The sequence below is a fragment of the Thermobia domestica genome, chromosome 10 (genome assembly GCF_964235325.1).
Source record: "Thermobia domestica chromosome 10, izTheDome1.hap1.1, whole genome shotgun sequence".
NCBI lineage: Eukaryota > Metazoa > Arthropoda > Insecta > Zygentoma > Lepismatidae > Thermobia > Thermobia domestica.
In genome coordinates, this window is record NC_137463.1 from 97376989 (window position 1) to 97392116 (window position 15128).

The window sequence follows — 15128 nt, forward strand, 5'->3', positions numbered from 1 at the left end:
TGCATTTTACACAATATCTTTATTTTGATTCTTGAAGTTGTTTTAAAGTATGTTGGCAGCCCTGAAGTCACATTTAGACCTCAAAGGACCTACTTAGACCTCGCGAGGACCGGGTTAGACCTCACGAGGACCGAAATAGACCAGTAAAGTTCGGCATAGACCTCATAGGTATTTGAGTGCTTGGAAAAACCGGTCTTAGCAGGACTTTTTTGGCATGAATAAACCTCATGCATCTATCTATCTATCTATCTATCTATCTATCTATATATATATATATATATATATATATATATATATATATATATATATATATATATATATATATATATATATATATATATATATATATATATATATAAGTGACTATGTTGGGGAGTTAATAACTCTTGAACCACCCGACCGATCTCGATAAAGCTTTCAATATAGATAAGCCTCGGGCCTGGAATGTTTTTGTCGTTTCATTTTTACGGTGCAACGTAGGGGAGGGAGAGGCGGAGATATATGTAAAAAAAAATAAAATAAAATAAAAGTTACTGTATTTGTGACTTCATCACGCATAAATCGCTCATCCGATCATAACAAAATTGTCAACATAGATGAGGTTCGGGCCTGGGATGGTATTTCTCTATTCACTTTGACGATAGAACTTCGGGGTGGGGAGGGAAAAGTTAAAAAATAAATAAAACTTAATAACTCTTAAACCAAACGATCAATCTAGATCCAATTTTTAACATATATGAGGTTCGGGCCTGAGATGTCTTTTATCATTTCACTTTGACAGTAGAAGTTAAGGGAGGGGGGAGATACACAAAAATAAATAAAACTTAATAACTCTTGAACCACCGGACCGATCTCGATCAAATTTTCAAGATGAAGTTCGAACCTGAGATGTTTTTTGTCATGTCACTTTTACAGTGTAACTTAAGAGAGAGGAGGAGGAGAGACATTTATAAATGGTCGAAAATAACCTATATTAGTGTAGAATCTATTGTTCGCTGAGATGAACAGTGACACTTGCGATGCTGTTTAAATCCAAATTTAGTCCCGCAGCTTGGGAGAGGGACCCCATGTTGCGGGGCACGGCATCGGAAGTGTCATTGTTCATGTCAGCGACCCCGAAAACTATGAATTCACACTGATAGTTTGCAGTTTTATCCAGTGAAAAGCAGGATTGACGCCCATTTCATCCAGTCTATACTTAAGTATCAAGGGGGGCTATAGCCCCTATAGTTCCCCCTTGGATCCACTTCTGGATATATATATATATATATATATATATATATATAAATGATCTAAAATAACTGATAGTGCCGAATCTATAGATTTCCAGATCGTTGAGATGAACAGTGACACTTCTGATGCCGTTTAAATTCAAATTCAGTCCCGCTACTTGGGAAGGAGGACGGGTACATATATATATATATATATATATATATATATATATATATATATATCCAGAGGCGGATCCAAGGGGGACTATAGGGGCTCTAGTCTTCCCTTGACACTTAAGTATACACTGGATAAAATGGGCTTCAATCCTGCTTTACACTGGATAAAATTGCAAACTATGGTTTAGCCCCTCCCTTGATCATATCCTGGATCCGCCACTGTATATATATATTATCGAAATGATCAATATCAGTGTGAATTCATAGTTTTCGGGGTCGCTGAGATGAATTTGCCCCGCAACATGGGGAGGGGAGGGGATATATAAAAATAATCGAAAATGACCGATATCAAAGAGCACTTTAGTAAAAGTAAAAAGTGACTGACTAACGGAACATATTACTATTCTTTTTTTCTTAATTTAACTCAGCTAAGCGGGTAATTGATGCTAGTGTTTCATAATCTTCAAATTTAGCAATAATTATTTCTCGCACTCGAAAACTGAAGATTGTCCATATTCTATGGCAACCGTTAAGTAAAAGCCATTACAAGACGAATTTTCTCGAACCCTTAAAAGAGTCAAGATCTTGTTACATATGTTTTGTGTATTCCATAACAAGATATTTTGTCGGTTTGAAGAATATTATTAAGGAAAATTCTTTTTATGCCAGTACTGGATGCTCCCAGAATCATACCTAGACAACTTTTCACGAAGATGATATCTAAGTCGCTTTCTGGCACCCGAAAATATAGATTCGCTTCATTTCATGGAAATTGTTGTCTCTTCCCAAGGTAGTGCTTCATTACATCTATATGACATGCATACGCGAGTACAACCAAGGTTTTGTTTATAAACGGGCATTTATGTGAGAAATGCTGCTGTTGGAAGAGAAGTGAAAAATCCTTCTACTAAGCATTTGCTGTACCTATCTTTGCACAGAAAGAAACTAGAGGAATTAGATCTATGAGGAAGGTAATGGTCGATACTCAAAAACGCAGCTCGTGAAATTAGATGCGATTCTCTCGCGGGATTTGTGGTAACTTCCTTGACAAAATGTAGTGTGGTTCAATAAAGTAATACATGCATTAAAAAAATAAGAAATATAATTTTAAATACTCATATTGTATTGTTAATTCATATGTATGCGAAGTAGGTGTGTTTAACGTAATCCATACATTAAACGTTTTCTTAGCAGTAATTGTTCTAGTAATTTCTTCTGTAAGAAATGTTTATAATAATAAGTGTGGAAAACAAATTGGAAAGAAAGCTACTCCCCGATGGCTATATGGTTAGCTATATGGCTTATACACATACTACTTTTAAACAGGTAGATTTGAAATCGCTGGAATTCGTATAACAGTGAGCAAAAACATAAAACACGCAAAAATCCCTGAAAACACCTTAAAAATATGTTAATGCAACAATATACATAACCCTACCTAGTACCTAGTAGTATCTAGTAGCTAGTTCATGTGTGGAAAAAGCCTAAAAAATTAATTTCACAGTCATTCACTTCCATTCATCATCTGCCTCTTTTAGCCTAAAAGACATAACATTAGGGCGTTAAGCTAAATAAACTGTGGGATGTGGAATGTTTCTTCATATATACGTATCTTCTTATTTTTCATATAGGTGTGTGAAAGAGACCTATGTTTTTAAGTATTATTTCAACATAAATTCTAAATATGCACCTGAACAAAAAATCTTGATACAATTAATCACGACTACTTACCCAGTTGTAGCAAATCCAGTCCACAGGTCAAGTAATAATCTAGAAACCTCTTTGTCTGGGTCCTCATCATCGATGTCTTTCATTGTAATGACATCAAGAATGTAGTTCATGTCATCAGTGTGTGCAACACCTAATTAAATAAATAAAGACATATAGATAGTTATCAAAATAGTAAAAACGCTCTTATACTATATATGTTCTTTATGAGCTAGTAATACTTAAAGAATGGTGCACTACGACTGTCCTGTGTTGGATATAATTAGTGCACAAGGCGATGTAGTACAGAATCGTGAGTGCTCAGGTATCGGTGATGAAAGATGTTAGGTCTCTCTGATTACAAGGAGGACAAATTGTAGAGTGCGCAAATGATAGGAAACAGAACTTGTGCCAAGACATCATAAAAGAAGAGGAATAATGAACGAAAATCAAGACTAACTGACAGAAATCGCTGAATATTGTAGAGAGATGTCACAAAGAGCTAATGCGGTACAACTGACTGTAGAAATCAACTAGAATCTCGAGAGATATATTTCTGCAAACACAGTTCGTTGAGAGCTGCCTAACCTCACCAGTCATGGTCGGATTGAAGCATATCAAGATCACTGCATCTCCAACACGTTGACGCGAGAAGGATTATGTCGAGATCATAAAATAGACTGCCCACTTCTGGAAGAGAATAATATGGTCAAGTGTGTAATTTTTCTTCTTGTTTCCACCTACAGATCAGACGTTTGACGTTTGCCTAAAGAAGAGTAGCGCCTAACTTCTTATTTCGTAAAGTAAAACGTGGTGGCAGCTCTACCTACGTATTATGCGTTACTGCAACCTTAAACAGCTTCTAAAAACCCAGAATGGCATTATATAGAAAACAACCAATCCACAACTCTGTAACCACTATAACCATTTTATATATAAAGTAGAACCGGCTATGTTTAAACCCAACCCAAGATCCAATTTCTTTAATCATCTACTCATAATACACAGTCGTCACCACATGCCTACATTTCAAAGGTGCGCATAATATCAAGGATTGTTCTAACCTCACACAGGCTTCCTACATGTAACATATATAGTGGCCACCATCCTACATATTCCCATACACACAGAAACATAAACAATTGACGGACAAGCCTGATACAATTGTACCTCTGCGTATTTATCCTGCTTCTCATGTATTAACTGGTACACAAACTTCACTTTTACCATCATTGGCAGTTGAGAAGGTACTACAGTTCATTGCTCTTGTGTTTCAGAATACATTCCCTTATCAACGGGAAGTTATTCTCACTCACGCTATCAAGGTTGCATGTAATATTTTCCACCTGCATATGGCTGCTATGTACCCTGTTTATCAACTTATTTCAACTTTCGTTCCGACACTCCAACATAAAGGGGTACCTTCAGCAGTGGTGCCTATTCCCCCTTATGTCCATGACGCACCCCCCAATTGTGTATCCGTAGGTGTTCTTCCATAAAAAAATCTTCTTTTCGAATAATTTTTACACCTTCTCAAACATATTTATACAGATTTTAACCCCCCCAAATATTTCAATGACGCACTTTGGGTCATAGCCTCCCCTTGTGGGCACCCCTGCCTTCAGAGAAGAAGGCCAATCAAGTTTCTATTTTGTAATATCCACTCACTACCTACTAATCGAATACTTCTGGAAATAATGGCTACTGCTCGTAACGTCAATTGCATCATGCTTAATGAATTTTTCTTGAAGTCTACTGAGCGGCACTATTTCCCATGTTACCATCTCAACCGAACAGACCTATCTTCAAATATTGCTCGAGGAGGTACAGCTATAGCACATAAACATTCACTTTCACGCTACCAAATTATACCCCCACATTCTCAACAGTATCCTGAGAATGTCATTTTGACTGTCTATTTTTCATCTTTCACTCTCATAGTAGCATTACCTATGTGCGTTCTACATAGCTACTACCATATCACTCCATTACTATCTTAATTTAAACTTCCGTAGTTATATTCTTCTCATTGATATCAATTACCACTCTCGCACAGCGCTTCTAAGATTTCCTAACGACCACGCACAATATACGCATTGCTCTGCCTCAGCACACTAGGCAACACAGTAACACAACGCCTAATGTAGCTATTGTGCTTACTAATCTTTTACCAAAAGCTTCAGTAGAAATTCTTGGTTCTGTAGGCAGTGACCATTTACTTATTCTTGATAGACCAACTAAAACTCTACTTCATGAACAACCATTTTCAAACAATTTTACTGGAACCAAATCCTACAAGTACCAACAACATATTACGAGCAATCTTGAGATCCTCTTTCATATCGGCCTCTACAGACATTGATCAGCTATGCACCACGCTATCAAATGCAATCACCACCAGCACTGAATATGCCGTTTCTAAATATTCTTAACCTTAAAGCCGTCCCAACTTACTTTCTCATACATTGAACATTTATTATTCAGTAGTCACAGTTTATTTCAATATCACCGAACTAATGATCGCCACTTCTTTCATTTACATCCCCAATTCCAACGTATTGGCGAGACATTCAATTATTGCGAGGATATGCTTGAGCTGGAAATTCTCCTGTAACCAACTCCGTGATGAAAGAAATCCAACTCGGTTCTGCAACTATTTGAAGCGTCTTACCTTTCAAAGACTATGACAAGAGAAATATCTTTGCCACACTTTGAGGACTACCTCACTCCTCATTCATCTCCAATCCTTACTCATTCATCCCATCGTCACATATCTGCTATTGGTTACCCTTCACACCCACCGTTTCAACCTACATTTACCAACCAACTTCGTCCCAATGATTCACTGTTTGCTCCCATTACACACGATGACATCTTGGATATCCTCACATATCGTCGAAACAATTCCAGATGCCAATAATATTTCTTACCGTCAATTTCTCCATGTTAATCAAGTCTTTCTAGCATTGCTTTCACTACTTTACTCCACGATCTTATTAAATGGCTACTTTCCCACACAATCGAAACTTGCAAAAAATAGTAGTATTCTTAAAATCCTAAGTATGTGAAAGATAAATTAGCAGTTCAACCCAAAGTAGCAGAATAGCCTTCAAATTTCCCTAAACATGAGAAACAAAACACACAGGAGAATTACTAAAATGCAAGCAGAATGCTGGTTATTACATGCTGAGACACTGAGCCAGCACTCTCTCTTTCTTCTATATGGGCTACTAAGTGTGGAAAAATCACCAAACTGAAAAGTAACCGTAAACAGCATCTGATCTTTAATTAACAAGTAGGCTAATATTATGATATAATGAAAATATTATGAAAAAGAAAGGACAAAACAAGAAACAAATATGTATCTCGGACTCTGTATTTTATTATAATCGTCAATGAAAATTTAATTTTTCCTTTCATCTTTGAGATCTACTATGACATATAGTAATCTAAAATTAAAGAGTTAAACTAAACACACTAAAAGGTATTTTGCGTAATTTTTCCAGTCTATTTGTAAGAAAGTAAAACATTGGGAAAATTATAAAATTAGTTACCGAATTTTCTTGGTGGATTTGTCAACGAATCTGTACGACTGTGCTTCCCCATATAGGAGAACTCGTAAAAGTAGACGGGAGCTGGACTAACAGTAGCTCTGAGTTGAGCAGCATGTATAGCGTCAACTATGAATAGTCTATCGGACAGCAACTGCAAAATATCAATAAATAACAATGCATTAGCTGATCAACAGTACTGTATTTTTACGACAATGGACATTTTGTTTGAACATAATTTGCTGATCTGCTTCTCTAATGTTCTCAGGTGACTTAACAACCATTCAGCAGCAAAGAAAATATTTTTCATTATCTCTACATCTGACTTGTTGCCATTATCTTGTATTATGGGTAAAACTAATGGTATGTTGATCTTACAATGCAGGTCTGATAAAGAAAAAATGATTTTCGCCTATTTATTTAATTGAATTTTCTTTTAAAACTCAACATAACTATACTCGAAAGCATAATTAACTAAGTAACTACCTCTATGGCCTATGGAACCCGGAGGTTCAATGCCGAGTTCACAAAAGCTCTCCACTGACTTCCATCCTTAGCTAACTGCATCCAGTTTCTACGTTGTATTCCAATCTCTGCGAGATCCATCTTAATATAGTCCTCCCATCTGCGCCTAGGTCTTCCTAATGGTCGTTTTCCGATTGGTCTTCCAGTCAAGACTTTGAAAGCGTTTCTACTTTCTTCCATTCTAGCTACATGACCCGCCCACCGAAGCCTCCTAGACTTGACGATGTTGGGTAATCCATATAAATTATATAGTTCCTCGTTATGAAGTTTCCGCCATTCCCCATTCCCGTTCCTCTTGGGTCCGAATATCTGTCTCAGGATCTTGTTCTCAAATACTTTCAGTTTATGTTCTACCCTCAGAGTAAGTGACCATGTTTCGCAACCATAAAGAACAACAGGCATGATTATCGTTTTGTATATTTTAAGCTTCAAATTCCTCGACAGAATTCACGACGACAAAAGATTTTGAACCGAATAGTAACACGAATTCTCTGCTTTTAGTCGACATTTAATTTCTCCGCGGATATGATTTTCCTCTGTTCGTCTAAATTCGCACTGATAATCTCCAATAATTTCATCTGCGTATGGGGTCAGTCTTGCTAATAGAATATTTGAAAGGATTTTATAGGATGTTGACAGAAGAGAAATGCCTCGATAATTATTACAGTCAGTTTTGTCGCCTTTCTTGTGAATTGGAACAATGATTGACTCTCCACTCATGTGGCAATTCTTCCTTGTTCCAGATAAGGAGAATGAGTTTGTGTATCTTGTTCCACAATTTTTCGCCTCCAGCTAAAATTAGCTCAGCCGCAATTTCATCTACACCCAGAGATTTGTGTTTCTTTAATTTCTTTATAGCGGCTTCTACTTCTATTCGGTTGGGTTCTGGAATATACGGTTCTGCGGTGTATATCTCCTTTTCTCCACGCACCCTAGCTTTTGGTTGCTTGTTAAGCAAATCGTCAAAGAAATCTTTCCATCTACTTAAGATGCTATCCGTATCAGTGAGAACTGTACCGTCAGATTTCTTTAATATATAAGCACGAGATTAATAGCCTTTCTTAAATTCGCTGATCCCCTTATACATGTCCCGGATGTTTTTATTTTTACTATTATCCTCAAGTTCCTTAATTTTAGCTTTCAGAAAATCGCGTTTCTTTGTTCTAAAAGTTTTGAAAGTTTCCCGCCTGATATCTGCGATATTTTGTGTAGTTATTTCATTCGGATTTTGTAACTAGCGTAATTTTGCCTGTTTTCTTTCCTCTGCTAGTTTTATGCATTCCTGGTCGAACTATGGTTTCTTCCTACTTATTTCCGTGTGTCCCAATTTTTCTTTTGCTGAAATTTTAATGCTATCTCTAATTTCAATCCAGGTATCCTTAACACTAGTGCACTCCGAATCTTCTAAAGCCGAGAATCTATTCGAAACTTCAATCTGGTATTCCTCTCTTACCTGGATCTCTTTTAATTTCTTTAAGTTGAATCTCTCCGTTTTCGGACAATGAATTACTCTCTTTAATTCAAAGTACTAAAATGTTTAAATGCTACGTTCTTTTCCAGCAATTCAGGATTTGGGAATTACACATTTGTTTAGTTAAGAGTGAGGTCATAACAGAATACAGGCAGTCTGTCGGGCAGACAGGAAAAGAGTTGGGGAACATCCTCTAAAGCTGTGACCGAAAAACAAGTCAGTGAGGCAAAAAAGTGGAAAACAGGTCCTATAGGGGTATGTCAGTGCATATATGCACCTGCACAACCACTCCTGTTTTGCTCACCTCTCTCATGCTCTATGCTTCTCTCCACCAGATCACTTTCATATTCATATTTCATGTTTTACGTTTCAATTTTATTATCTTGTCTGTTCGCTTACAGGCCACTCCCACGTATAACCAGTAGCGGACTTACATATGGAGCCGCCCCTAGACACGATTCGGCCAGACGGCCCTTTGTTTTAAGCGAATATAGGAAATGTTTCAACGTAATAAGCGATTTTTAATCTTCGTCGTTTGCACTGTCGTAGCGTAATCCCACAAGCAGGGTAGGCCCGATAAACTAATAACACAAATAACATTTGATGTATCATAAAATGTTTAAAATTTTAGTCAGAATTATATTTTCCTTATTGAGTTAAACAAAAGAAACTACCAAAGAAACTATTTATTTTAAAGAACTTTTTAGCTGTATTTCTAACACTGTTTAGAGTTAAATTTATGTGCATGTAGATTTTTTTTTGTTTAATTTAACAAGAAAGAATGAATATTTATATAAGCAAAAGTAGATGAAAGTAGTTTATTATTATTATTATTATTATTATTATTATTATTATTATTATTATTATTATTATTATTATTGTTGTTATTATTGTTCAACTAATATTTACATGAAGGAAAACATGCAATGTGTATTAATGGAATACTACCATTTAGCTCCACTACAAATATTTTGAAGTGAGTTCACATTTTCTTCTGTTTGGGATTTGCAGCGGGGATGAGGGGAATTTCCTCCTCACTTGCTGTTTTTATTTCCTGCACATTTGGAGGGAGAGAAAAGGTAAGTATATTCTTACAGTTAACTGTCAAGTTTCTTGTATAAGCGTTTGTTACTTGCATCTCCCATTTTAAAGTAGGTAAGTACAATACTGCATTTAATTAATGCATTACGTGATAATGACTTCACTAGAAATGTTACCGCTCAGACGGAACTTCATTTGATACAACACAAGATATTTAATATTGTATTCTACGTAGTGACATATTTAAGAGGGTGGCCGAGCTTAAGCACTCACCGAAATTTTATCGCACTTTTTTATTGTTTTATGTACATATTGCAGAATTTTTACATTTCCAGGAATAAAGTTAGCGAAGCCTCTCCTGAAATAAACAAAGTCCCCTGAAACAAAACCGTAAATACCCCTATAAAATGGAAAATTCAACTAAAATTACACAGAAATATTATTTTATCCTGTACGGTAACATTTGGTAAATTTATGAATATGTTTAATGTATCAGACCAATTTTACAAGCTATTATGGTCAATGTTCCATGTAGGAAAAAAAAGCTACTCTGAAAAACTCCTGAGAGTAATACATAAGTTAAACAAATTATCACTAATAGAAACACATAATTGTACACAGGAAGTTCTTACTCTATGTTAAGGAATCATTTTATAACATATTAGCGTTGAAAGATGCCTTCAACGCTAAAACTAAACTCCCAGAGAAGAGCCTTAGCACCTTCCCAACAATACGTGAAATCCCAGAGATAATAGCTTCCCTGCCTGAGCAGCATAGCCCGTAAACCTGTCTAGCGAGCTGGTGAGGCTCAGACGGAAGGGTCTCAAAGTGTTTTCAACCTACTACTTTGTTAGCGAAAAAATGAAATGTTGAAGTATTGACTTTATTTTATAAGAAACAAAAGATAAAGAAAATATACGATAGAAAAGCCGGCCTCAGAGCCTCACAGTAAACATCGCCACTGTTCATTGGCACACTTTTAATCATGTCTTTGTCCCAGAAAGGCATAGTGAAATAAATTGTTTTGAATTTTTGTTAATACGTTTTGAGATGGAAAAAAGTGTTTCGCCATTTAGGCGAGAGTGAATATGAAAAAAAAAATCACTGGACTCAATACCGTTCTTGGCAAAATTCAATTAAAATTTGCTTAGTCTATATTATGTACTATATTTTAACGTAATATATTATGAAAATATTCATACCTTCACTTTCTTATTTGTTGGTGAAGAAGATTCAAAATAAGATAGCTCACAAGATTTCTAAGTTTCATTTATTACACTTAAGAAATAGTATTTTTTTAACACGATACACGAACAGGAGAAATTCACTTGAACTCATATTTTTTCTTATTGATATAACATTTTATAATGTTGAAAATAGTCTTAAAATATCATTATATTTATATTTTTCTGACCAGAGTATATACCTATTAATTAAAATTAAAATAAGTCGTAACAGTTTCAATAATTTAACGTTATCTTCATCAGACGTTAACTCTATATATCTTCAGTGAAGTGGTATAAGAGTGGTAGGCTCTGCTCATGGCTTGCTACTTGGAAACCAGTCATGGTCCGATCGCATTCACTCATAACCGTCCATTAGACAGACAAAATATCACCTCTTTCTCCGCTTGTTTGGATATTGGTTTTTTGTGTTAGACCATGTTAAAACTGACTTTCAAATGCTTGTTTGTTGTGAACCACTTATCTCTATATTCGTTTCATAGATATTTCCGATCACCTGCTGTGTTCTTATATTATTTATAGGTATACAAACGGATCGGATATACAGCAAGTCGTCTAGAAGTAAGATGGAAGAGATAATAGTCACTTGTATTACAATGTAAAAACAAATTGTTATATACCATTAAGTGGTACACCTCTATCAATAAAACTTAACTTCTAAGACCTCTCTACTGAAATCTTTGTACGAAATGCACACCATAATACAAGCAACGTAATAATTCAGTCATTTTTCAATATTTAAAAATCGAATACGGAAGGAAAAATGTTTTACAATACTTACTCTCACTACATCTGGAATTGTGTCCTCGCCTATTTCTTTATCTCCAAAGTAAAATTTCTTGATTTTACGAGTAATATATTTCATATCTTCCTGAGATGCTGTGAAATTATAATCCATAACATGAGGACACAGTTCGTCAAATCGTTCGTTCAACGTCTGAAGATTAATAGCTGATGTAATAATCACTGTTTAAAAACATAATACGTTAGATGATCCTCAAGATTTTCAGCAAAAGCTACTTCTTTACAAAATAAAATAACATAAAAATATCGATAATTATTAGGTTAATACAGTAAGATACTTATAGTAAGTATAAGTACAATACGAGGTCACAATATCAGAAATAGATATTGCATATGGTTAGTAATATGTACTGAAAATCACAAGACCAGTAAGGTACTGTTAGAGTAAAGACATAACGAAGATGCCTCGCGATCGAGGTCGAGCTCTAAGTTGCTACCTCGATAATGGTACAAACATATGAATTCAAATGGGTAAGCGCATGTCGGAGATGTACGCTACATCGCGACCTAGAGGTCGACCGTGATAGTGAATTAGTGGTCGTGATGATAAACAACCGTGTTTGTATTTACATCGATGTTTCAGTAGAAGTGTCGCTGTGGCCCGTGTCCTCGTTGGTTCTCCCTGAAACGCTGCACTGAATAAAGTCTTTATTTGTTTAGAATTTCGTCTGCAGAAGATTATGTGTATCTATGCTCAAGAGGTTTTGCTGCATTTTAAATTTGATTATGAAAGACATAACACATAGAATGTTCCAGCAATATGGGATAAATTTGATTATGAAAGACATATTAGTAGAACTAATGAAGAATGTTCCAGCAATATGGAATAAAAACTTCACGCCCCCATCAATTTCGGAGATTAATAAAAAAATATCTTCTTAATTCGTTACTGATATAAGGTAAAGAAATACCTGTAAATACAGGCACGTATCTATTGGGAGGCAACGTCGAATAATGGAATTGCAGTGACGAAACTTCGTTTGGTGAAGTTAATACCCCCTCCACCTCAAAATCTGAAGGATACCTTTTTATTTTACTGGGAAATGAGTGCTGAAAGACGGCATTTCTTCACACAAAATTGAAAAAAAGATAGAAGTCTTTGATTTATTGATAGAGATGGACAAGAGATGAGACTCAAGTATTTTTGCGAAACAAAAAAGATGAGACCTTGGCATTGTCGTGTCTCGTCTCGTGTCCATCCCTATTTAAAAACTGTTTGATCCTTTCAATTTCAAAATGTCGTTTTGCAGTGATTTTTATGCACTGACGGAATACTTTCACTCACAGTAATGTTTCTCCTCAAACTAAGAACTTACAGCGATTAGATGATGCGACCTCTTCGCTATGTGCGCCCTTCATCCATCTAGGCTTAGACTTCGAGGTAGCGACCGCGACTTAAACCTTTACCTCGATCGCTAGGTATCTTCGGTATGTCTTTACCCTTATTTGTAGTCAGTAATTTGTGAGTTATTGCCTACAAGTTATTTTGACTGCAACAACGCTTTTATGTACAAAAAGTTAGAATTTATTTTTTGAAAACATTTCATAAAACATATGACAATTTTATGAAGCAGTCATTATCAATAGAAGACCTCATACTCTTGTTTATTGCTCTCCTGTACTCAGTCAGAAGTTGGCAATAAATGGATAAATACAATGAAAGCGATCAATGGCGACGGATCTTTTCAATTTCAAATTACGAAACTGCTGTTTTATTCAAGTGACTCGTCTGTCGCCCGAACTGTGTTATCTACTGACCAGTATTGGCATATATTTTTGTTAAATTGGAGGTAGTATGAAATGAAATACAATAATTATAAAGATCTATATAAAGAAATTAATGATAAATAAGACATACAAATTAGGAAGTAAAAAAGGTTCAGATCAAATTAAATAAACTGCAAGAACTATAGGTTTATATTTTCACAGTGACTACACAGCAAAACATAAGGTGTTGAAATAACACAAAATGACTACCACTTTAACGTGTTATTTGTGTGTCAATTCAACACCAAACACATCGCCTTCAAAGCATATCAAAATACCTCCTTTCTGGCTGTGAGTATTTGCATTGTTTTTTATTGTTTGGTATGAGCAAAGCTTTGCGAAATATATTTCACATTTATGACAAATAACTAATAACATTCTATGTTTCTGTAATCGATCACAATAATATTGTTCTGAACCTGTGAATCATCTGCCAACAGTTACACAGATAGCTTTCATCTATTTTCTTTATCTGCTATTCTTGTATCTTAGCACGTATGAGCAGAAGATGGCAGAACTGTTGCCTATGTAACTGTTGTCAGACGATTAACAGGTTTACAATGATATTATTGTGACCGATTACAGAAAACAGAACATTATTCGTTACTTCTAAAAAGTGTCAAATATATTTCACAAAGCTTGGTCATGTTAAATGATAAATGCCAATGCAAATTCTCTCAGGTAGTAACGAGTTATTTCTGATATGCTCGGAGGGCGATGTGCTTGGTGCTCACATACCTTACCAAGAAACCTAACCTCTATTGTGTCAGTTACTGTGCCAGCGAGAACCAAGTATAGCATATGTACTTGCGAGCATAGCACAATTACAGCACTTAGGGATCTGACGAAAGTTTTCAGTTTTTTGGAGAATGTCTTGTTTTTTGAACTTTATCTCACATCTTTTTCATTTTCTTCATCTTCATCGGGGCTTTGGCCCTCGACTACTCTATCTCGATGACAGGCATTGGCAAGGTTAACGGATCTACGAATCTCGGTCAGGATTTAGGATTACAACCTCCACCACTCAACATCGGGCCTAACGGTAGCCAAAAGATGCAACCAGAGATTGTTACGGGAACACCTCGATCAGACCGTAACACTATTCCTTCGTCTACCTACGCTGACTGCATCACTAAAGGACATCGAATTCGTTCTCGATCTTTCTCTGATGGCGAACAAGCGCTAGTTCCAAAGAAGCAACGAATTACTCCCAATGTTAATCAGACTACAGCTGCCAGCCATTGTATGGATTGGGCATCTACTTCTGACGATAATCAACAGCAGCAATACCAGTCAGATCCCGTATACAACTTCTTGCTAACCGACTATGATCAAAAGTATGGCACTGTTCGTGCTGTCTTCCAACAATTAGTCAAGTACGTTCCTCGTCCTGAGATTCGTGAAATCGTTAAGACACGCCAAGGCATCATTTTAAAATCCAGTAACCCAAATTTCGCCACGCATGTTTGTAACAAGGCAACTTGTGAAGTTTTGGGGACGAAAGCAAAGATTTCTACTTTGCAACCGAGTACACGCAAAACTCCTCCTCCACCACGGCGACCTCCTATGCTATATGTATAGTTATTCGTGGTGTAGAACCTGATCTTACCGATGACGAAATTCTTGCTGA

The 15128-nt window shown here is 35.9% G+C and overlaps 1 protein-coding gene across 2 annotated transcripts in view; it reads right to left on the minus strand.

The window, feature by feature from the left end:
- LOC145662591 (venom carboxylesterase-6-like) overlaps nt 1-15128 on the minus strand; it is a 135810-nt gene that overhangs the window by 45481 nt on the left and 75201 nt on the right. For both annotated transcript variants that reach the window (XR_014127066.1, XM_081728308.1), the window contains exons 7-9: nt 11709-11893; nt 6650-6800; nt 3120-3249 (exon numbers count right to left, since the gene is read on the minus strand). Coding sequence is in view for 1 of the 2 variants with exons in the window: in XM_081728308.1 (XP_081584434.1) it covers nt 3120-3249; nt 6650-6800; nt 11709-11893 (466 nt within the window). In the remaining variant the exon portion in view is untranslated. The remainder of the gene's footprint in view (nt 1-3119; nt 3250-6649; nt 6801-11708; nt 11894-15128) is intronic.